Source organism: Malus sylvestris, chromosome 8 (assembly GCF_916048215.2).
Source record: "Malus sylvestris chromosome 8, drMalSylv7.2, whole genome shotgun sequence".
In the NCBI taxonomy this organism is placed as follows: Eukaryota; Viridiplantae; Streptophyta; class Magnoliopsida; order Rosales; family Rosaceae; genus Malus; species Malus sylvestris.
Window position 1 is genome coordinate 26,988,220 of NC_062267.1, and position 23,822 is coordinate 27,012,041.

The following is a 23,822-nucleotide window of genomic DNA, read 5'->3' on the forward strand; positions in this document are numbered from 1 at the left end:
AAGGCGCGCCTTCATCTCCCCTGGTCGAAGAAGAAGTTTGATCCGTTTATCGGCCTCTTCAAATGTGGTTTCGACATCTTGGTCGACCAGCCGTCTCCCTTGAGCCAACTCTGTCATAATGGCTGGAGGTGGTCGTTCATCATCAGTAGCCATTGTGTCCTTCGGCCGCCATTTAGGGACCGAAGTTTCTTGGGCTGCCCGTTGGCGGGCCATGCAATCTATCCTTTGATGCCGGCGTTTCTGAGATTTGGACAACGCGGTGTAGACGCCTTTCGAAGAATGATATGTATACCAACGTTGATCTCTAGGTTCGGGAGGTTTGAAGGTTTTTTGGCTCCGCGATGATTCTGAACTACTAGAATTACGTTTATAGTAATCATCGTCATAGAATGAAGCATCAAAATCGAGGCGCCACCTGACCGGGGGTGTCTCTTCCATTCGTACTTTAGGACCGAGCCTATCAAAAACCCCTTGATGTTGGCCTACTTCGGCAACCTTCTGCTGGGTTGCGGCCGTAGGTCGTTCCGTTATAAGCGGAGAGGGCTTCTCCTCTGGCTCACTACCGACCTTGGCTCTGCATTTGCTGCACAAAACCGCTGTCCCACTGTCTTCATCGGTGGTATAATCTACCATAAGTTTGACAATAGCAGGTCCCGTTAAAGCTGTATGTGGTTTGTTTGAACGAAAATCGGCCATGAAACGTGGCCGAGAATTCTGATTCCGAAAGCGTTGCGTCACAACATCTTCGGCCTTCCCTTTCCCTTTGTCTTTAGGTAGGCATGCATCAACCATATTTACTGTTGCCGTGGGGAACGGGTCAGTATCAACACTCATCTTCTTCTCTGGAAATTTCAATTTGCCATTATCAATCCAGCTTTGGACGTTGTCTCGAAACACGACACAATTGTTTGTCGTATGCTTGTTTGAATTGTGGTATTTACAATATACCTTTCCTTTAAGCTCTTCGGCCTTGGGAATGTTGTGACCAGGCCGAAGCTTGATGATTCTTGCTGATAACAGTTGGTCAAAAATTACGTCAGCCTTTGTAATATCAAAAGTATAAACTTTTGACGGTTTCAACGTTCCCTTAGTGGCCGAACGACTTTTGACTTCCCTAGAGTCAACTTGAGTCAATGCCTTGCAGACGTATGGCTTATCTATCACTATCTCAGCTGCATCCACACTAACGCATTCATCCTCGGTTGATGCATAATTGACAGTAGGATTCTTGTAAATCGTCCCCCGAGTTGGAACCTTCGAAATTTTTTCCTCGCGGAGCAAGTAATCATACTGCTCGACATGCTGGGCTAATTCGTACATATCCCGAAAGTTTGCCCCCAAGAATTTCTTTTTGTATTCGACGTCGAGGTCGTTCAAAGCAAGCCTGACAAATTCGACTTCGGGTAAAGGCACTTGGCACCAATTCCTGGCTGATTTGAACCTGGTAAGATAATCCATTGGTGACTCATCAGATGCTTGAGCCATCCTTGCTAATGAGGAAACTGACATCTCCATTCCTGGCCGATAAAATTGCTCGTGGAATTTCTCGACCAACCCCTCCCAGTTTTGGACGGAATTAGGAGGGAGATTGATATACCAGGCGAATGCTGAACCGGTCAATGAGAAGTTGAACAACCGTAACTTATGGAAATCACTATTAACATCCCCGCATTGCGCGGTGAAACGAGCCACGTGCTCCAACGAGGACAGAGACGATTCACCGACAAAAAGGCTAAAATCTGGGATCTTGAAACCCTTCGGGTATCCGAATGTTTCCACGTAGGCCGGGTACGGATGGATAAACTTAGGAAACTTCGGCCCTTTCTTCATGGCCGAGTCGATCATCCGCTGAACTTCGGTCATGTCAACAAGTGTTGCTTCGACCCTCTGGTCGGTTCCGTCTGACCTACTATTCAACCCTCATCCTTTTTCCAAGTCAATTTGTTTGAGCCGAGCAGGAATAGGCTCGGCCGGTACAATTGGTAACGGATTGTTTCCTGGTGGTAAGTGCTGTAGAAGATCGAAAGGCCTGCTGTCACTGACTTTACTAACCAACATTTCGAGCAATCTGGTTTGTCGCTCATTGGAACTGAGTATCACGTCATGCAGCTTGTCAATGCCTCGACTAAACGTCTGCTCGACTGACCGAGACTGCTCGTCTAGTCGCTTCCGAAGAAACGACCTTGTTGGCGGATCAGATCCTTCACCACCATCCTCATCGCACTCTTCTACGATCCCTTCTTTGAGAACGCATGTGTTTCTGTTAGGGATTTCTAGACCGCGTAGTTGACCGCCGAGATTAACTTCTCTCTCTCGGCGAGTCGCGCTCGTGGACTCAGGTGTCACAGCGCTAAGGGGATTCTGCGCCTGCGGCACACTTTGTCCTATGTTCTGATTCGGCAAATCGGCTGTCGACTTTCCCATAGCTGTTTTCTTTTTTACCGATCGTGTTTCAATTGGTATGAACTTCGTAGTCTAGCACTGGGTCCCACTGGGCGTGCCAAAATGTTGACCCTAAAAACTACAAAGCCTACGTGGCGCGCAGGCCGAGTAATTAATGAGCTAACTACGTCCTTCGGTGAATGCGGGGCGTGCCAACTCGTCGGCCGAGCTCGGCCGAGGAGTAAATTTGTTGATGTTGCGTTGGGTGCGCGGTTGACTTCTGCGTCTTGCGATTGCGGCCAAGAAAGGAACACGTCTCGGCCTCTTGGGCTCTCGAACCTGAAGACAAGGTTACTATTCTTACGAAGTTCAATATCAAATTCGGCTTTCAATATGCCGAACGTAATAACGTGTAACACCTCACTTCGCCGAGAAGGCTGATGAGATGACTTCGACCAATAAGGGTTCAGAAACCCTTCTCGACCGAGACTTGGATAGGTAATCAACCGTTCTCGCCGCAGTGCTGTTGATGCCAACGGAAGATACTGCGAGACCGATTGATTCTACGGTGACAGAGCTATCTATGCCGACTTAAGATATCACCGGTTGCTTCCACAGTGCTGTTGATGCCAACGGAAGATGTGTCAGCGAAAAAGGAAAAAGAAAAATCACAAGTTGTGAGAATTTGCGCAGGGCAATTTTGTATTGATTTGCAGGGGTCTTCCTTAATGCACAGCTTCCCCTATTTATAGCGCTGGTCCTCGAGCCCGAGTTACAATCCTATTCGGACTAGGTTTCCCTCCCTGGATCAACATCACCTCGACCAATCCTATCTCCACTAGGACTACGAATCTAGTCCTTAACTGAGCCAGATTCGCTTTCTGGATTACTGATCCCATCGAGAGTCCCTATTGTACTAGGACTCGGCTTGCGTTCTGATTTAACCGACCTAGGCTTGGAAGCCCATGAGCTGAACGATCCATGGCCCTTTCGCCGCACGGCCTCCCGGGCCGAGAGTGATCCTACCCTCGGCCCAAACTATTATTTTGGGCCCAAACAAAATCACATCATAGGAGTTTCTTAGCTGAAATCACAGTTCGGTTGTGTGAGAGTAACTTGTGAATTAATGAGTGCAAGTTAACGTTCTAGACAGACTCAACTGTTCATTTCTATAGCGAAGTAAATATGCTGACAGTAAACTCTCTTACTTGAATTGTTCAGAACTCTCGTGAGGCAAGGTACCGCGAGATTCCTCTTAAGAAGTTACTGCTAAAGGAGTAGTTCGCCAGTTCCTTAAAGCAGCAACGAACACCTTTCCAATTCTTACAAATGGGCTTTCTTCATCCCCTTTAGAGCTATACCGATACGTTCTAGTTTCGAGCAAGAAAAGTAAAAGTGCAAAGACCATTACAATACAGGGAATTCCAAAACCAAGACCCCAACCCAAATTTTCCTGTATGTAGGTCAATACGGTAAGTGTCATTGAGGTACCTGCACATATACCAAAATACCACCAATTGAAGAACGAGCTTTTGGCTTTGCACTCCTCTGGATCTGACACATCAAACTGATCAGCTCCAAATGCCTGAACGCAAGGCTTGTGTCCGCCTTGTGCAACAACCACTACATATAGGGAGAAGAACACTACTTGGATCTCAGACGAAGGAAGCACGGCAGAGAGGGTCAGCAAGCCAAGTCCCTGTTTCAATTTAGGTCCAAAATGATAGCATTCAGACATAGCAAGATGTACAAAGAAAACACTCAGACTTGCATCCCTAATTATATATGAAGAATAACCAATCATTTCCTAGGAACTCTGTCCACAGTAAGGAAAAGTAAAAATATCAATGAATCTGAAGAGTTTTCTTGTTTTACTCTTCTAAGTTCTTTATGCTGTATTTTGAAACAACAGCCCTGTAAGCCAGACCAAAAAAAGCGAGAACCGGCTGGGAGCTGAGCTCACGGGAAGCAATTAATACAATAACGAAAGATATGTTTCATTCGTAACATCAGCTATCTCACCTCCCCCACACCAAACTGAGCTCACACTTCCTCCTCACCCAAAATCAACTCCCAGCCGGTTCATTTTCTGCAAAACCTAGTGAGTTATTAGCCAATATCGAAAGCAAGATAAAAAAAATTCCATTTTGCTATGCCATCTAAAGACAAAAGCCCTCTCCAACGGAAGTAGCACCCCAAGTAGCAAACTGAAAAAGTACCAACTCCCATGTCAAATATAAAAGGTGAGTTACCTATAGCAAATCGAACCTCGAATGATTTTAATTTAATTTTTTTTCTGGATTAATGTTCTAAATTTCTAATCACCTATTGGCAGACACTGATGGTTGAACAACTGTTTCTCTTCTTTTTGGCTAAAACCTTAAAACCTTCAAGAAAGCTAAATGGGAATTTGTTCCATTTGAATTGACGTACATGATTTCCATCTTTAAACGTTTCCTCCCTGTTCTTGAATCGAACCCATTTTTCTCATTTTTCTTCCTAAGAAAATGCCCCCTTCTTGTCCTACATCATATACTTACTTCCTATATGAACTAATACAACTAAAACACGTGGCGTTGTAAAGATTTACTAAACACCTACCATTTGGCATCCCAAATAGCTAAAGTTTCGACTTAACCATCTTCCATTCAACTCTAATTAGTTATTTTTGACCTTGTTGTATTACGACGAACACAACAAGGTCAAAAATCTGATTCCAACTCCTTTTCTTGATGGCTAATCTCATAGCATCGTTCAATTCGCTTGGAAATTGGAAGTTGATTTTGTACATCTCTATTTCTTGAAATTAATTAACCATTTGCTTGGCTCCTCATGAATTCGCGCTTTAACTAATTTTTGTTTTGTAACTTACAAAATTAAAAATCCAAATTACTGCAATAATCACTTTTTGGAATTTTATCGATAATGTCTATCCAATATTTGATTTCGTTCACTTCAATAATTAACATTTGCAAAACCTAGCACTTCAACTAATTTCCCAAATTATATTTCCAACTAATGCGGTGAATGTGATCACAGTGTTGGATTTTTGGATAGGCGAGCCCGTGGGGCCACACTCTACCAACATCGATACTGTTCTCAACTTTATCACTGTCCAATCCGTCAGGTATAAAGTTTTATCACAAAAGATCTCGATATTAGTTAGAGTAGGATCATATTTAAACCCCATTATTTTCTTTTAGGATTCCAACACTCCCATTAACCTCATTTAGTGATTCCAACACACAGGACAATACGACCAGGATCAAGGCAACTTAGTCACGTGCCAAAATGTAGAGAGAGAGAGAAAGGGGGAGAGAGAGAGGCACGTACCAAAATGTAGAGTAGAGAAGCAAAAACAATAGTGCTGTAGCGTCCAAGAAAAGAATCAGCGACAAAGGCTCCGAGTAAAGTAACCAACGACGCCGTTCCGTCCCACATGTTGACAATCTCAGCCGCTGCGGCGGTGGACTGCCCCAAAGGCCCCGTCAGAAACGTGATAAGGTTGGAGCAGATTCCACTTTACGCAAACGTCTCCGCCACCTCCACCCCTGAAAATATTCAGATCAAAACTTGACGACACTTGTCTAATTATAATTAATTTATTACTAATCACCAATTAATTTAATTTAGGCTTCAAACAAAATTAATGATATTTGATTCGATTCGATTCAGTGCGGTGCGGTGCTTACCGATTATAAACCAAGCGGAACGCCAGCCGCCTGATCTGGATCTATGAACAGGGCGGCCTTTGTGGTCAACGGTACCGTCGACGACGTCGTTCAGCAGTGGGGTTTGGGTGTCCGGCTCCGGGGATTGGCGGAGGGCAGTGTCCATTGAGCTTTACTTGAAATGTGGACTTCAACGACAAACTCAGAACTCAATTGGAAATGCATTTTTAAATAATATTGTTAAAATAATTAAAAGTGTTTTTGATGAAAATATTTTTGAAATCAATTTATAAGTAAATAATGTAAAGGGAACTTTAACGAAAAGCACCTGGTACTGTTCATTTTAACGAAAAACCACATTTTTAAACTAAAAAGTCAATCCTGGTACTATTCACTTTACCCTTAACGAAAAGCAAGTGCTTTTTTAAAAAATATATTAAGTGGTGCATCTTGCAGAAAGTACTTCACTAAAAGCATTTTTAAGTAGTTCAAAAGCACTTTCAAACAAACAGTAAATTATTCACCCCGATCACCTCAAAGCACCATCCTCGCCCATGGCTGTTCACGGAGGGAGTGACAGAGGAAATGTTTGGGAACAAGATTGTTGGAATATATTAATATTTTAGGTATTATTTTGTTTGAGTTTTCTTATAAGTTTAGTTTGAGCCTAGCCTGTTAGCATTAAGGTTAGAGTTAGTTTATTATAAATAAAGTGCTTTGTTATTCATTAAAAAACAAGTTAGTCACAATGTACCCTTTTAAGGTTTTGTAGCCGTTTCGGCATTCTCGTTAATTTAATAATATTCCTATTATTTGTAGTCTTGTTCGTTGCACATTCTGATATTTAACTTGGTATCAGAGCATGTTTGATTCTTCGAGATCTAATTTGCTTCTATTTGTTCGTATCAGTTTTATTTCTTTGTTTCTAATTTGCACACTCAGGTATGTAATCTGAGATGCAATCTGATATTCAACTTGATTATTCGAAATAATAGGAAGACTACAAAATATCAGAGAGCACGTATTTCTAATTTGCTTCTAATTTGCGCACTCTGATATACAATCTGATATTCAACTTGATTATTCGGTATATATCTCATAAGAACGAGACAACGATCTAAAATTTGTATTTTTGTAACATTTTAGTTGCCAGATGCAATAAGAAGACATGCAAGGAAGCTCATGAGACATTTTCTTGTTTTAGCTTTACAGATTTTACATTTTTGTGACATATAACGAAATATACTTTTTATTTCTTTGGTTTTTCCATGGGTCCACCATACACTCCATAATCCCATTGGATGGCTGGGTCATGATTCAGGTGGGTAGGGAGCTGGTTGAGGAATGAGAATCCTCTGTGGATTCCCTTTGTGAGATTCCGGAAGATTACTTCATCGTGTTCGATCATTGTATGTCGTGTCTGATCATAAGTTTTTGTCATATATTATTTGTGTTTAATTTTAAATAAAAAATTTCAAAATGATTTCTGGCAACGGACATAATAAAGTGATCATTAGAACTCTCATAGAGTATCCAGATAGTATCATATTCCCTAACAGGTTGTTTTTTACGGGGGAAGAAGAAAGACAGGAAGTGACCGGGGTGGTTTGGTAGTGGCTGCTAGTTTTTAACCTTTTGTTTTCATTTTGTAACCCTTGATTTTCGTTAACGGTTTAGTTACAAACTTACAGCCAGCCTTGAGCCCTCTCTCTCTCTCTCTCTCTCTCTCTCTCTCTCTCTCTCTCTCTCTCTCTCTCTCTCTCTCTCTCTCTCTCTCTACACATAAAAATATACAAGATCGGATGTACATTGAGAAAAAGGTGGTCACAGTACCAATTGGAGGCTGGGAAATAAGCATGTGAAGGTCCTCCAAATGTATAGTATAAATTCCTTTTGTATCCATTAAATATTTGATGTAATGCCTAATAAGCATATCTCATTAGCACTCGATAAGTTGCGTCGACAACACTCGACACGTGCTCTCGATAGGACTTATCAGATTGCATCGGCAAATGTCAATATCTATTGACATATGCGCAACATTATTCAACTGACGACAACAAGCTCCCGAAGTATCCGATGAAAAGCTTATGTGAATAAACTACAATTTTTTCATGCTTTGCGCGTAGTCTATTTTTTTAATTTTTTAACTTTAAAATCAAAATCTCCAAAATTCAACTCGTGAATCCGCCGGTGAACATATATACAGTTGCCTCTCTCGCAGGCTAAGGGCTGAGGACTGAGGACTGGGGACTGAGGATTGAAGCTCACAATGAAATGTGAAGTGTGAACTGAAAGACACACTGCCATGACATGACCATAAGATTAAGATATGAGCTGCCCAAATTTAGCTTTTTTTAATTATATTTTTTTTTCAAATGTACAACTTGTACAACGTAAGAATTGAATAATAAAAACATGATACACAAGAAATTTAAGTAGAAACCCAAAAAATGAGGAATTGATATGAATAAGGAAATCGTAAAATTAAAGTAACTTATATGGCACATATATACTGTACTCGTGACGTCCTGAACCATTTTGTCCTTGCTCTCTGCTCTGCTCTAAACATGTTCATCCCTCATCGGATCCGTCCAATTAAAGGCAACAGTTTTTGGGTGAAGTTGGGAACTTTCAATTAGACCCTTCGTCTACCATTGTCGGAGATTGGGTTTGAACTCTCTTTTGGCATGACAATTGGCACCCTCGTGGTCATCTGGCGTTGGGACCTGGGTGATATTGGGAATGCAAAGATAAACGGTGTTTAAACCATCGACGTCGGTAGAAATAATTCAATCGGCAAATTTGTGAAAATATCGTTGGATAAATCGATATCGACCTCGGTTGTTTTCGATAGAAATGATGAAAATTTACTTAGAATGTGAAAGTTTAAAATGAAACTTTAGAGAATATTACAAGTCAGTTTGTTGATATTTAATCAATATATCGAAAATATCGACAAAAATCTCATAAACTTCACAAACAAATTTTACTAAAAATCAACCAAACAAAAATGTAAAAGAAAGAAGGAATGAATCAAGCCAAAAGAGTAGTGTTGGAATCATTATCATAGTCATGAATCTCATGATACAAGCCATCACTCTCATCGTCCCCGCAATCATACACAGATCCAACCAGCACCAACTGATCCTCCAAGCACCTCTGCAGCAGCCCCATCTCTTCTTTCTCCTCTTCCTTCACCACCGCCGCTGCACTTCCACTGCCGCGTCCTTCTTCCCACCGGCGCATCCGCTCCTCCCCCTCGTCGTCGCCGTGAGACGCCTTTCTACCGATGCGGCAGCAGAGGCGCAGGCAAAGCTCGGCGAGGCAGAGCAGAGGAAATGGATGAGAATCGGAGGGCAGAGGAGGGGAAAGAGGTAGCTGATCCGGCGAGCTCGGAGCCATGTGGAGGAGGAGGACGCTGCGGCGAGCATGATCATGGGCGTGGCGAGGATTGGGAAAGGGAAGGGAGAGGGAGAGATCGTGCCCGTTGAAGTATGGGAATCGAGGGCATTGACTTCATAGCGCAGTAGCGACTGTGAGTGTGAGCTTCTTTGGGTTTGGGTTTGGAAGCGTGGGATTGGATTGAGGGGATCACGATTCACACGAGTTGGGGGATATTTATACATGTAGGCGCCATCTCAATCGCGACAAATTTTGTTAGATTAGATATTAGAATAATTAACGACAGAGTTTGAATTCACCCTATTATGAAATAACTCAAACACATTTATATCACTGTAATAAATGACCACTTGCTTGTAAATTGTATTTAAATAAAAAAATAAAGAAGATATCAATTTTTTAGATCATTTCTTATAAATTTTATGATGCGACGTTGGACTATTTTTTCTTAATAATTTAAAAATAAATTCAATCATCTACTGACACACACATATCTCATTTATCTTAAGTTTTACCTGAGATAGTTTAGCCATGATCTACAAAATATGATTTTAGGTGAAAGATCCAACTTGAGTACTGCGTAGCATTTGATACCACGTAATTTTTTTAATTAAATTTGTAGGTTTCTAAAAAATTTTAGGAGGTAACAAGTTTTTTTATGGGACTCACCATTCAGTTTTTTTCAATGGAATTTTTTTTGATACGGTTGATATTTTTGTGAGAATATTAAAAAAATCAAAGAAAGATATGAAAAGCAGAATGTTGGAAAAACTCTTACATATCAACTAAAATCGACAGATTTCGTGAATATTTTTGACATATTGGTTAAATATACGAGAAAACCCTTATATTTGTCTAAATCAGTAATTGACATTTCCTAAAATATCATTTTAAAAATTTCACGTTTTTAAGCAAATTTCCATCAATTCTATTAAAAATAACCGATAGATATCGATTTATCTAATGATATTTCCACAAATTGACATACTGATATTTTAAACTCTGATTTTTTTGCGACAAAGTGGACACAGCATTTTCCTTTTTGTCTGATGTGTTAGATAAGCAGGCTCTAACTTTTACCTGCTCAGTGCAAGTTATCCGGTCTTATCATAAGACTTATGTTTTTCAATCTCCATCATTTCTTACAACCGTCAGATTTGTGGCTTTAAATCTTAGCCATTCAAAGCTCTGTAGCATTGAAGAAAATTTTCAAGTCACTTAATTGAATATGTGAATTTTAAGTGTAAATTACAATTTACACCTCACATATGTAGCCATTTAGCTTTTATCTCTTAAAAATCGACACTTTTACTGTCCTAAAAGTTGCAAATTACTGCACATTATGCCGACCATTGGCAGAAAAAAAAAAGAAAAAAAAAAAACTGCTACATTATTTACATGACACTCAAGGGACATTATTTTTTACTTTTCATACAATCCTTTCAAATTCTGGCTGTTGATCGAATAAATTGATTAATAAACAAAAATTAACAAATGTGTATGAAAGATAAAACAAGTGTATGAATAACACTACCCGATTCATTTCTATCTATATTTGAAAAGCTATAATTTTCATTAAGCAAAGAATCTTATTTGTTCATATAAAATTTGTTAATCAATTAGTGACCATACAAACAAAAAATAAACCAACCGTCTGTTTCAGTCGGAAATTTATTTAAACTTAAGAGGGCTAAAAGTGTAGGAATCCATATCTCGATGTTAGTAAAATGTCAATTTTAAAGACCAAGGACCAGCTTCTTAATGCAATGGTCCGGTGGTATTTCTCTTTATTTATAAGTGTAGATAATATAATATATTCAAAAATAAAAAAAAGTAAAGGACCAAAATGTTACTGACCCTATACTAGATGGGTGCAAAGTGCAACTCTTACACACCCATTTAATTCTGGGCGTTGATTCTGTTTAATTTATTTAATCCGATGGCTATAAATAAAGAAAAATGAGTGAAAAGTTCAAAAGGATGTGAAAATCACTTCCCGGGAAAATACGAACCTGAGGAGGCTGAGGTTCGTCGTCAACTGCCATGGTCGATGCAGAATCCTGCTGTCCAGTTGCTGATCCACCACCAGCCGCAGAAGTTGCGGAAAGGGGAGTGTCTGTGAGTGAAAGCACCTCGGGCTCAGTAGGTCGCAGGTCTCTCAAGAGAACAAACCCCGAAGGCGTTAACTTAATTGGCACGTATCTACTTTCTTCCAGAAATTTGATGTACTTCTCCTGAGAAGGAACCACCCTAGAAGGGTTGGTTAAAATCTCAAAAGAAGGCTCCGGCTCGGATTTCTTTTCTGCTGGGCCATCAACCTGCCAAAAGGAAGGGGGGATTTTGAATTAATCAGAGGTCTTTTTTCTTCCAACAGTACCTACTGTTTGTGTGTATAGATAAGACGATGATTATGGTAGAATTTCAACAACTAGTATGTCATCAAACGAGCAACTTTTGTAAGAAACATAAACCGTAGACAATGAACTCTCTGAAATAGCGTAAGAGAAAGGAGGAACGGGTGAGACAGGACTTACCTGCATTGAATCCCCATCCTTCTCACTTGATTTTCCTTTCTCAGTATTTGCACGGGAAGATGAAGCCTCCGCCCCTGATAACTTTTCAGCATTTGCCTTCTGATCTGCTTCTTTCTTGGCCTTAGCTTTGCTTGCCTTTGCTGATGTTGACAGTACAGCAGTGGGGAGTTTTACAGCCGATGTGGCAGTTGGCACAGTCGTCGGTTTAGGATATTCAAACAGCGAAGGTTTTGCATGTGACATGAACTCAAACTTCGGCACTTTCAGATCGGAGTTCAGTCCTATCAAGGCTGTTGGTGAGAATGCCAAGCTTATGAAATAAATAAGGGGATACCAATACCAAAACTGGCTGAAAACAGCAAGGCAGACAACTGCGGTGACCTTATCATGTTTTGTCTTAGAAAGTAATCTTATGGTCACATTCCTTCCACCAGCATCAAGAATTCCGGCGGCCAAGATTGCTCCCATTTTGCTCATGGTGTCCTCATGCTTATCAAGAATAATTTTCTCCAATTGCCGCCTATATTTAAAAACACAGCAGAACCAAAAATAAAACAAGCTAACTCAATTTTCTAAATTTCAGACATCATTGATAGTAAATGGATAACGATATTTTTGTCTATATATGACTCCATGCTGTGGGACTCAACCAGCATTACGGTCCAATGTTCTGAACACTCCCATTTTCTAGGATCATTCTTATAGCTAATCAGCCAAACCAAAAATTGTTTGGCCATAGTATCATCACACAATGATTTCAATGTTTATCACAACTACTCATCTACTTATTTGATAGCAGTTAGATAACTGAATGACTTTCAATTTGGCCGGTTTTTTGTAAAGATGATATTGAATGGAAACCTAAAAAGTAAACGGTTCTAATCATTAGACCACATTGTTGCTGGACCTACAACGTTATCCCTAGAAATTGCTCATACAAGGGATCCCTCATATGAAGCTACTCCTATGGATAGACATACATACGTATACAATCATCTTTCTCAGAATAAAGTGGTTAACAACTTCCAATTCGGATAAACTTTCGGAAACCATTTTAACCATTTGATTATCACCGTGAGCATTGTAGCACATTATGGTTGCCTTATTTTGTCTAGATAGATAACTAATGACTTTCAATTTGGTAGGTTTTTCCTATAGTTTATCCTTGAAAATAAAACCTAAGAAATACAGTTAAGATCATTGGCTTGCACGGGATTTGTGTTTTGAGAGAGAGAGAGAGACAGACAGAGAGACAGAGAGACAGAGAGCAGTACCTGAAAACTCCTACACGAGAATCACTGGCTTCACTAATCTGGACCATGACCATAGCCATTGCAATGAGAGCACCTTGGCGCACAAAATCAACAGCATCTGAAGTCAGAGGCTCCAGCAAAGATATGGCCCCACTCAAGCCAGTACCAGCACAGGAAATGCCTACTGCAAGAGCAGCACCATAACTAACATGCGGGTTGTAAGACTCAGATAGCAGGGAGACAATTCTAGGCGTCTGCAGTTTGCGCAATTTCGGAGATGCAAAGGCATCATAAGAGAATAAAAAAATAAAAAAATAAAATACGGCAGCAGCATCAAATTGATTTGGATAGGGCATAGCACTGGACAAGTAAGAAAGTACCAACCTGCTCGGGCTCAGAGTACAGCACAAACCCAAGTGCTAGAACAGCAGTCCTCCTGACATCATCACTCACATCAGACACGGCAAAATGCAGCAGCTGACAAATGGCTTTGTTGTTTGCTGTCCCACGGTAGGCCAATGCCAATGCATACATACCACCATAACGTAGTATAGGATCTTGATCCCTTGTCATCTGCTCAATTAGTGTCTGCTTCTTCTTCTCTTCCATATACTGTCAGGGCAATTCCCAATGCTAACCCCCTGCAACATACTATACGGTTAGCAAAGACCCTAAACGTATTATCCCCACCACAGATCATAAATGATCATACTTTGCTTAATAGTATTATTAGGTAAAGAATGCCGAGAGGAAACAACAAAAAGATCACACAATTCTCTATACCTGATGATCTTTTCATGTTGTGTCTCATGTGCATAAACAAGCATCTCACTAGCCTTCTCACTTGCAGTTCCAACCATAAGCAAACCCATACTAATCCCAGCAGCTTCACCCGCAACAGCACTGTCAGTATACAGCACATTTTTAATGTCATCATAGATCTCTTCATCAGCAGTTCCTAAAGCTGATAAGCCAAGACCTAAGCATGCACCATGTTGAATAACCTGCGTAAAGAGATCCCATTAAAAAAAAATTGGCAATATACCAAATATGCACAAAAAGATGTGATCGCTAATTTACAAAGTACACACCTCTACATTAGTACTACGTAGGCTATCACGAAGGAATTCTTTGATACCCTCGCCATGGTTGGCATGAATGAGACCCAAAGCATACAGAGCACCGCCTTCAGAGTATGGACTGCCGCCACCATCCCCACCCTGGGGCAAGTAAGGTGCCATCAGAGATCTTCCTTGTTGCTAGTGGCCTCTATGAATAATACCTAACCCTGCTGTCGCACTGAATTTTGCCCAATTTGTGGCTCTGCTCAACCAATCCTGACAATTTAAATTGATGTTGTCAATATTGATAACAAAGAAATATGCCAATGGAGATGGTGGCGAAATGAAAAACTTAAGATATGTGCTTTACCAGATTCTCCCTAAGAAATGTGTCCACAGTCGTTCCAGCATGCATAATTGCATTAGCATAAATGGTTGCACTATGGCATACACTATTTCTCATCTCAACAGACTGCTTTATTGTCTTCAGAATAAGAAGATCGGACCTATATTCAAATTTCAAAACAGTCAAAACACTTAACCACCACTCAATTCAGAAGAAACAGAAGTTCTGATGCTTACATGAAAAAAAAAAAAAAAAACAAAACAAAACAAAAGGGAAGAAAACAGAAGCCTCACTTGTTATGACCGTACAAAAATTGTAGAGTCAACTGTATTGATGTCTCGGCAGACAAAATTCTTTTAATTTTTGTTAGCCTCTCAGAATACATTACTTCTTTAGGATCATCAAGCACACTCACATTAGAAGTAGAACCACCGTCTGTCATTTGAACATCCTCTGGAGCAGAACTTTCATTTTGTGCAGCTTCTGATGGCTGAGGCTTGGGAGGTGAAAGGCGGTTTCTCACACTTAAGAGAAAAGCTTGGTGTTCATTCTCTATGAGATCAAAGGCTACTTGATATGCAGAAGCTTTTCCAATATACTTGCAACACCTTCAGGTTCATCTAAGAACATGAGACACTGAAAAATGCTCAAGTAATATGGAGAAGGCAGTTTCTGATACACATTTACCAGAAGACGAAGTACCTGTAACAAAGAACCAAAGGAGAAAAAAAAAAAGTCTGACTCACTTCACAGTCACTTCTGTCAAAGTGTGAGAAATTATCAAACATGACACATATGGAAGCATAACAAAGAAAATTGGACACCAACAGGCCACAAAAAAAAAAAAAAAAAAAAAAAAGAACAGACAATTTCCAATCAATCGTCTGAAAGCCTTTGGTTTTGGTTCCAAACCAGTTAAATCCCCGTCTTTCTCTAACATCAAGATTTAACTTCGGAGCATGTAACCTGGAATACAACAGATGAAAGAAGAAAAAGAGAACACCTCTAAGATTTATAACCTAGCTTTCCTATGTAAGAGATGTAATCTGTGCAATCTGGCACGTGTACCCATCAGACACCTCCAACTGAGTGCTGGAACACATTTCCTAATACCTTGGCAAATATGTAACCCAACTTTCATATACCAACAAAGAACAGCCAAAAAGGAATTAAAACTCGTCTTCCAGGTTTACTACAAAATTGTTTGTAATTCTGTCATAGTAATTATATTCCAACTCTTCCATGTATAGCAATTATATTCTAACTCTTCCAAATAAGGCTCTTTCACTCAAAACTCAACATCCACTGGTACATCCATAACACCATCATCAGAACTCCTAGAGTTCTAAACAATTTTCTCCTATTTTAATTAACTCCACATTCTTTAAGCATAATATGATATGAAATACGAAATTAATATGGAAAAGAAATCTAAACTACATCATGAAAGTGCAAACACATGTTAAAGCTGTGTAATGTACTGTACTATCCATTATACAAACCTTTGTAATACATGTAGTATCCATTATGCACACCTTTGTTATACATGTACTATCCACTATGCACACCTTTGGTATACATGTACTATCCATTATGCACACTTTATGTACTATCCATTATGCACACCTTTGTTAAACATGTTAAAGCTATGAAACCACACGTCTTCATGTTATCAAAAGAATCAAATGTATCTAAAAGTTACAAGCCAATAAGGTATCATCTTACCTCACGTCTATATTCTCTAAGATTAACAAAGGAATGAGAGACATTTATGCAATATGACAGAGTTCCATGAACATTATCACTTTTTGTGATTGCTTTCTCAAGTATATCCAATCTTTGGCATTCAATTGCAATCCCCATAGCTTCTTTCCATCCATGATACACCTAAAGGGGAAAACAGGTAAGAAAACCAAAGGTAATGAAGAACTGTATTTAAAAACATTAGAGGCCTGCATACTTGTTCAGCATTCTCTCTACAATTGCCTCCAATCTAGGATCCACATTTGCTGCTTCAGCACTTGATTCTGCTGCCTTAGACTTAAGACTGGCATACCCGTCTATAGCTTTAGCTGAGGAGCAAACAACCAAATATCTCATGTAAATAAATTGTGGTTGTGTATCCTCAAAGTTCCATGCAAATCCACCTCTAACAATACTAAATCAGAGATGATGTTCTACTAGATCAAGAAGCAAAATTGATTATCTAGTTTGAGATATCTTAAACCTGCTTGCATTGTCCTTTCACAGTCTTCTAACCCTCAAAGTACATTGTAGATTGTACTCAGTCATTGCTTACAAAGTGAAGTCAGTTTATTACCTAAGAGTATCATACTTAAAAAAAAATATGCTTACCTAGAAGAGTATGGACATAATCAGAATCCTCTGACACGTCAAATAACGAACCCGCTCCAAGGGCATAGGAGAGTGAATCATTAAGTTCACCCAAATAATAGAAAACCTGGAGTGAGGAAAAAGATCATGTAAACAAAAGATTAAAGTAGTTTAAGCTTACATTACAGAAGAAAATAGGAATTTACACCCACAAATGAAAGAGAGACAAACGAACTTCAAAGTTAACATGGCAGATTGCATGCAAATACTAAGTATAACTAATCCATTGATGTTTTTCAAGAATTTCTTGGCTGTTAGAACGAAACAAATGCAACCTTATAAAATTCAGCCAACAGGGTCCAGGTCGCCAAAAGATTTTCCCAACCTTATTTGTGTGCAAAATTGCAACCAAATTGATTGATTAAAAATCACTTTCGAACTGCCACACTAATTTAAGAGGGAAGGCTGCACAGCAGTTAACTTTTACCTTTGACACAAGCAATGCCGCCAGTTGTCTTTGATGTTGATCCAACTCTTCATCTTCATACAAACTTTCTCTGAGAAACAAAAAGACATCATGAAGTATTCCCAATTGAGACAACATAATACAAAGTCAAACAACAAAACTTTGTACGTTCACTATCTACCTAAAATATCATCATTTGAAACCTTATTCTGTAAAATGAAAAGTTTCTAGGCCTTTACTTGTACTACCATTTTCAAAATACACTTAAACTATTTACTTATTTGTGTATAAGCCAAAACAGAAAAACAAATAAGCATAGATAAATAAAAATTATGAGACAGGTTACAACATGGTCAATTTTATTTGTCTAATAATTTTATTTACTTATTGTTTGTTAACAAACTAATCCTTATCAGCAACCATTATAGTTTTTACTGCAGAGTTAATTAAGTAAAACTTAGCTGCATTTCTCGTGTCGATTGTATAATCAAACCATAGCCTTATTTCTCAACACTGCCTTAAATGTACAATTCAACTACCCAATGCAGATTTGAAGACAACGGAAACCCCATTATCTGTGTTGTTGAGTGTCATTGTAATACCTTTCCCTTGATTTAAGGGAGTAGACTTGCATAAGTTAAGTTTAGATAGGTTGGCAGATAGGTTGGCAGCTTTATTCCTTATTTTTTTATTTTCTTGTTGGCTGCTTGCAGCAGCTTTATTTTCCACTTTCTTCCTACTACTTTCTCTCCAATTTCCTGATTTCTTGTCGGCTGCATATAGCAGCTTTCCCTCCCTCTTCTCATATATATCCGGACTCCCTCTTGTACCAGTACACATGAAATACATATGAAAACTTTAAACCAGAAATTCTACATGGTATCAGAGCAGGTTTTGTAACCTGTCTCTGGCCATTCTTCCCGCTGCATCTTTCTTTCAATCGTAAGCCATGGCTGAAGAAGATTCAATAAACATTGAGGGTGACATCTCGCATGCCTCTCCTTCAAATTTCTCAGACATCGAGGTTAACACCAATCAACGTTTGTGTTCAGTTCTCTTGAATGAGTTTAATTATCTCCCTTGGTCTCGAGCTGTGTCACTAGCTCTCGGAGGCAAAGGGAAATTAGGATTTGTAAATGGAAGTGTGGAAGCTCCAGACATCTCCTCCCCTTCATACGGTGCATGGCTTTGCAAGGATCAACTTGTCATGTCTTTGCTGCTCAACACCATGGAGAAACATGTTGCTGAGATTTTTAGCTACTACAATTCTTCATGTGAGCTTTGGAAAGCATTGCAAGATATGTATGGAAATCAAAACAACTATGCACGTGTCTTTCAACTTAAGAAGGACATAGCCAGTGCCCAACAAGAAGGGAAAGCATTTGTTCAACATCTTGGAAGCCTCAAAGCCATGTGGAATGAGTTGGATGTATACCTTCCACATACCACAGATCCTATCATTCTCCTTAAACGAGCCGAGGAAGACAAAATCTACCAACTGTTGGGGAGTTTGAACTCCGAGTACGAGGATCTAAGGAGTCACATCTTGATGAGTCAGGAGCTTCCCACGTTCAACAATGTCTGTGCAACTATCCAACGAGAAGAAGCAAGAAAGAAAGTGATGAATGCTGAGCACAACTCGAGATTGACTGAGACTCGTGCATATGCCTCAAACTACAAGACCTCAGAGGCAAAAGTGTACAAGGGTAAAAATACACACCTGAAATGCAAATATTGCAATGGCGTTGGTCATGTGGAAGACAAGTGTTGGGAACTTCATCCTGAACTCAAGCCTAAGTTCAGCAAAAAAAAAAATGATACCAAGGTCCTCACAGCAATTTCAACCTCACTACAAGGCTCAACTTGCCAATGCTCATCCCTCTACTATCTCACAAGGATCCATGGAGTTCACTACCAACCCATTGTCACTTATCAATGAGTTTGCAGCTTACCTTCAAAGTAAGGAACACGAAGGAGGTTCACAAGCTCGAGGCAATGAAAAGAGCAGTCATACAGCCATGTTGGGACAGTTTGCTGGCTTTCTTGCTGGAAATGAGAAAGTCCCAAAGGATGAAGCACCAGGTATACTCAAAGCTTTCACTACTGCCCTATTAACTAGTACTGAAAATGATTGTTGGGTAATTGATTCAGGAGCCACAGATCATATGACAAACAAAGTCACAAATTTGAATCATTTTAAACGTTTTTTAAGTCCCTCACATGTGTCTATTGCAAATGGAAAAAATGTCTTAGTTTTGGGAAAAGGAGAAATAAACTTACTCTCACACAAAACACCTTCCACTGCCTTATATGTACCAACCTTTCCTTTACAACTTCTGTCAATTGGAAAGATCACAAACACCCTAAATTGCCGTGCCATTTTCTCACCAGATAATGTGATGTTTCAGGATGTTCTCACCATGAAGATGATTGGTGAAGGGGTCTTTATAAATGGACTTTACTACCTGTGCAAGAATACCTGTTTTACTCAGGCCCTTCAAGCTGAATCAAAGTCCGTAGATGAAAACCAACTTTGGCATAAGAGATTAGCTCATCCCTCTGAAGTTATCTTGTCTAAATTATTTCCAAATTTTTGTAAAAATCATGTTACTTGTGATACTTGTCAACTTTCTAAGTTTACTAGACTACCTTTTGGTAATTCAATGTCTAGGACAAGTAAACTCTTTGAAATGGTGCACACCGATGTATGGGGACCAACAACTGAATCAATAGAAGGGTTCAAGTACTTTGTTCTATTTATCGATGACTTCTCTCGAATGAGTTTTGTGTACCTTATGAAATCAAAGAGTGAAGTTCAAACTATTTTCAAAGATTTTCATATGCATGTTAAGACACAATTTCAATAAGACATTAAGGTGTTAAGATCTGATAATGGCACTGAATTTCTATCCAACAACATGCTTCAATACATAAGTTCTCAGGGCATAATACATCAAACCAGCTGTGTAGGGACTCTCCAACAAAATGGAGTAGCCGAGAGAAAAAATAGAGATATCTTGGAGAAGACTCGTGCCCTCATGCTTCATATGCATGTTCCAAAGAAATTTTGGTCATTTGCTATCCTCACTGCCACCTACCTCATCAACCGACTCCCAAGTCGTGTGTTAGGGTTTAAATCTCCCTATGAAGTACTCAAGGGTAGGAAAATTAATTTGACACACCTCAAGGTATTTGGATGTGTTTGCTTTGTTCACATTCAAGCCTTGAACCGTGACAAATTAGATGCCAGGGCAACCAAGTGTGTGTTTGTGGGGTATTCTTCCACCCAAAAGGGATACAAGTGCTACAATCCAACCACTAAGAAATGTGTTGTGTCAAGGGATGTGAAGTTTGAAGAAGATTGTCCTTATTTTACTCACAAGGGAAATATTGCAAGTCAGGGGGATGAACTGTTTGAAATCTTTCCACTTCCTCAGAACATTAATAATCCAGTATTGGAAGAGAGTTCAGTTACTGTGATACCAGATATTGAAGAAATACAAACTGACTCAATCACTGATAGCAGTATCCCAGCCAATGAGAGAGACGAGGAGTCTCATTCTGATAATTCACAATCTCCTACAGAGCCTCAAGGGCTTAGAAGAAATCCTCCTCGAACCAGAAAACCTCCAACTAGGCTGCAGGACTATGTTACTTATGCCTCACGGTATCCTATCAGTGAAAACATCAGTCTTGGTAAGTTCTCAACATCTCATGCTACATTTCTCTGTGAAATTGATAAACACAATGAACCTAGAAGCTTTCAAGAGGCTTTTCTCCTCCCACAATGGAAACAAGCCATGGCAGATGAGCTTAGTGCTCTAGAAGAAAATAAAACTTGGAGCTTGGTTCAACTACCACCAGGAAAAAAAGCTGTTGGAAGTCGTTGGATTTACAAGATTAAATTCAAGGCTGATGGTTCTATCGAGAGACACAAGGCCAGGCTTGTTGCTCGAGGTTTCACCCAAACCTTTGGGGTAGATTACAAGGAAACATTTGCTCCTGTGGCCAAGATGAATTCAGTGAGGGTTCTACTCTCAGTTGCAATCAATTGTGGGTGGACTCTTTATCAAATGGATGTGAAGAATGCTTTCCTTCAAGGAGAGTTACAAGAAGAAGTGTATATGCAGCCTCCTCCAGGTTTTGATGGTATTAAAGGCAACATGGTTTGTAAGCTACACAAGGCAATCTATGGATTGAAACAATCCCCAAGAGCTTGGTATGCCAAGCTCAGTTCAGTTCTAGAGAAGGCTGGATTCCTACGAAGTAATGCTGATTCCTCATTGTTTGTAAGAACTGGCACCAGTGGGAAATTGGTGGTGCTCATCTATGTAGACGATCTCATCATCACAGGAGATAGTGTTGCTGAAATTGAGGCACTAAAAGTCTCGCTATGCCAAACATTTGCTATCAAAGATCTGGGGAAACTAAAGTATTTTTTGGGCATAGAAATGGCAACCTCTTCAAAGGGGCTATTTCTACATCAACGGAAATATGTATTGGATCTTCTTCAGGAAGCAAAAATGCTTGATTGCAAACCTGCCATCACTCCCGTGGATTCTAAACTAAGGCTCAACACAGATGGAGAAGCCATGCATAATGTGAGTTACTATCAACGATTGGTGGGCAAACTTATATATCTCACCATCACACGTCCGGATATCACATATGCAGTGAGCCTGGTAAGCCAATTTATGCATTCTCCTACAGTTGATCATCTTAACATGGTTAAGAGAGTTCTGCGTTATCTCAAGGGTTCGATAGGGCAGGGAATCATCATGCGTAACAACAATTCCACTGCCATCAGTGGCTACACTGATGCAGATTGGGCAGGGAATGCTCTTGATAGGAAATCTACCACGGGTTATTGCACGTTTGTTGGTGGAAATCTTGTCACTTGGAAGAGCAAGAAACAACATGTCATTGCTCGCTCTAGTGCAGAGGCTGAATATCGAGCCATGGCAGCCACTGCATGTGAACTTATATGGCTTAAAGGGCTTCTTTCAGACTTAGGGTTTACTAGCACTACTCCTATGTCTCTTATGTGCGATAATCAAGCAGCCATGCACATCGCTGCTAACCCTGTGTTCCATGAAAGAACGAAACACATTGAAGTGGACTGTCATTTTGTTAGAGCTCAAGTGCAAACTCAAGTCATTCAGACCATCTTCACGCGAAGCCATGATCAACTGGCAGATCTCTTTACCAAGGCTCTGACATCTACTCCATTTCATCGTTTTTTGGGCAAGCTTGGCTCGATTAATCTACTCGATCCAGCTTGAGGGGGAGTGTTGTTGAGTGTCATTGTAATACCTTTCCCTTGATTTAAGGGAGTAGACTTGCATAAGTTAAGTTTAGATAGGTTGGCAGATAGGTTGGCAGCTTTATTCCTTATTTTTTTATTTTCTTGTTGGCTGCTTGCAGCAGCTTTATTTTCCACTTTCTTCCTACTACTTTCTCTCCAATTTCCTGATTTCTTGTCGGCTGCATATAGCAGCTTTCCCTCCCTCTTCTCATATATATCCGGACTCCCTCTTGTACCAGTACACATGAAATACATATGAAAACTTTAAACCAGAAATTCTACAATCTGCCTCCTTATAGGATTAGAAGCTTTATACAGCATCCACTACGCCCGCATGATGTCAATTACTGCAGCCTACACAATGCTCACTTCCACCACCACCCACAAAACAATTGTAAATCTCCAACTTTGAAATTCAATCTCTTCGTCATTAAAAAAAAAAAAATCCTAATTCTCTTGACTGGAACTAAAAATTGAAACACTGTTCTCATTCGCACAAAGTCGAAAACAAAACAAAATATTCGAGTTCACGCGTCCCCTTAGCTGCTCAATAATCCAAAATACACACACACAAAATTCAAACTATTCCTCTCGGAACAAGCGAAACACGAACACACACCCCACGAATCACAAGCATTCAGAAAAAAATATAATGAAAACGAAAAATTAAATTAAAGAGAGAGAGAGAGAGAGAGTACATGACGGGGACGCTGGTGGAAATCTCGGGCCAAAAGTTGTCGACCAAGTTGTTGAGGTTGGACAAAGCGTGGAGCTTGAGCAAAGGATGGGACTCGTTCAGCATCGCTAGTAGCTAGGGATGGGCAAATACCATCGGATATGGTAACCGTGGTTAGTCGTACATTTAAATTTCACGGTTACTATTATAGGTAACTCTTTAGATAAATAAACGGTTATACGAGTATAACCGTTTATCCGTGAAATTTAAATTGGCGGTTATGAGTATTAATCGCTTTTATAAATGGATAACTATTTACCTATTTATTTTATATATATAAAATTAATACAAACCATGTTCCTTATCAGACAAAACTTAGATCAATGCTA

General features: G+C 39.7%; 1 protein-coding gene, 1 long non-coding RNA gene and 2 pseudogenes across 3 annotated transcripts; 1 reads left to right on the forward strand and 3 right to left on the reverse strand.

The window, feature by feature from the left end:
• Positions 1 to 3,568: 3,568 nt before the first annotated feature.
• LOC126633271 (protein NRT1/ PTR FAMILY 5.10-like) lies at positions 3,569 to 6,306 on the reverse strand. Of its 2 annotated transcripts, XM_050303842.1 has the most exons (4): positions 6,075 to 6,306; positions 5,716 to 5,933; positions 3,874 to 4,081; positions 3,569 to 3,752 (listed from the first exon to the last, which is right to left on the reverse strand). In XM_050303842.1, the coding sequence occupies exons 2-4, from the start codon at positions 5,821 to 5,823 to the stop codon at positions 3,706 to 3,708; spliced, it is 363 nt and encodes a 120-aa protein (XP_050159799.1). In that variant the 5' UTR covers positions 5,824 to 5,933; positions 6,075 to 6,306; the 3' UTR covers positions 3,569 to 3,705. The 2 variants fall into 2 exon arrangements, with proteins under 2 accessions (XP_050159799.1, XP_050159797.1); XM_050303840.1 differs by having other exon boundaries at positions 3,569 to 4,081.
• Positions 6,307 to 8,963: 2,657 nt separating this feature from the next.
• LOC126633270 (uncharacterized) lies at positions 8,964 to 9,724 on the reverse strand (annotated as a pseudogene).
• Positions 9,725 to 11,192: 1,468 nt separating this feature from the next.
• On the reverse strand, positions 11,193 to 23,582 carry LOC126633260 (26S proteasome non-ATPase regulatory subunit 1 homolog A-like; annotated as a pseudogene).
• LOC126633274 (uncharacterized) lies at positions 18,035 to 22,917 on the forward strand. Its single transcript, XR_007627012.1, has 2 exons — positions 18,035 to 18,103; positions 22,827 to 22,917. It is a non-coding gene; the product is annotated as an uncharacterized LOC126633274 (long non-coding RNA).
• Positions 23,583 to 23,822: the final 240 nt, after the last annotated feature.

Bases quoted from the DNA above. Each gene is read 5' to 3' on its own strand.
- LOC126633271 (XM_050303840.1), bottom strand. From the start codon at position 5,823: ATGTGGGACGGAACGGCGTCGTTGGTTACTTTACTCGGAGCCTTTGTC. The intron at 4,082-5,715 runs GTACGTGCCTCT...AAATTGAAACAG, and splicing joins CTTCTCTACTCTACATTTTG to GGACTTGGCTTGCTGACCCT.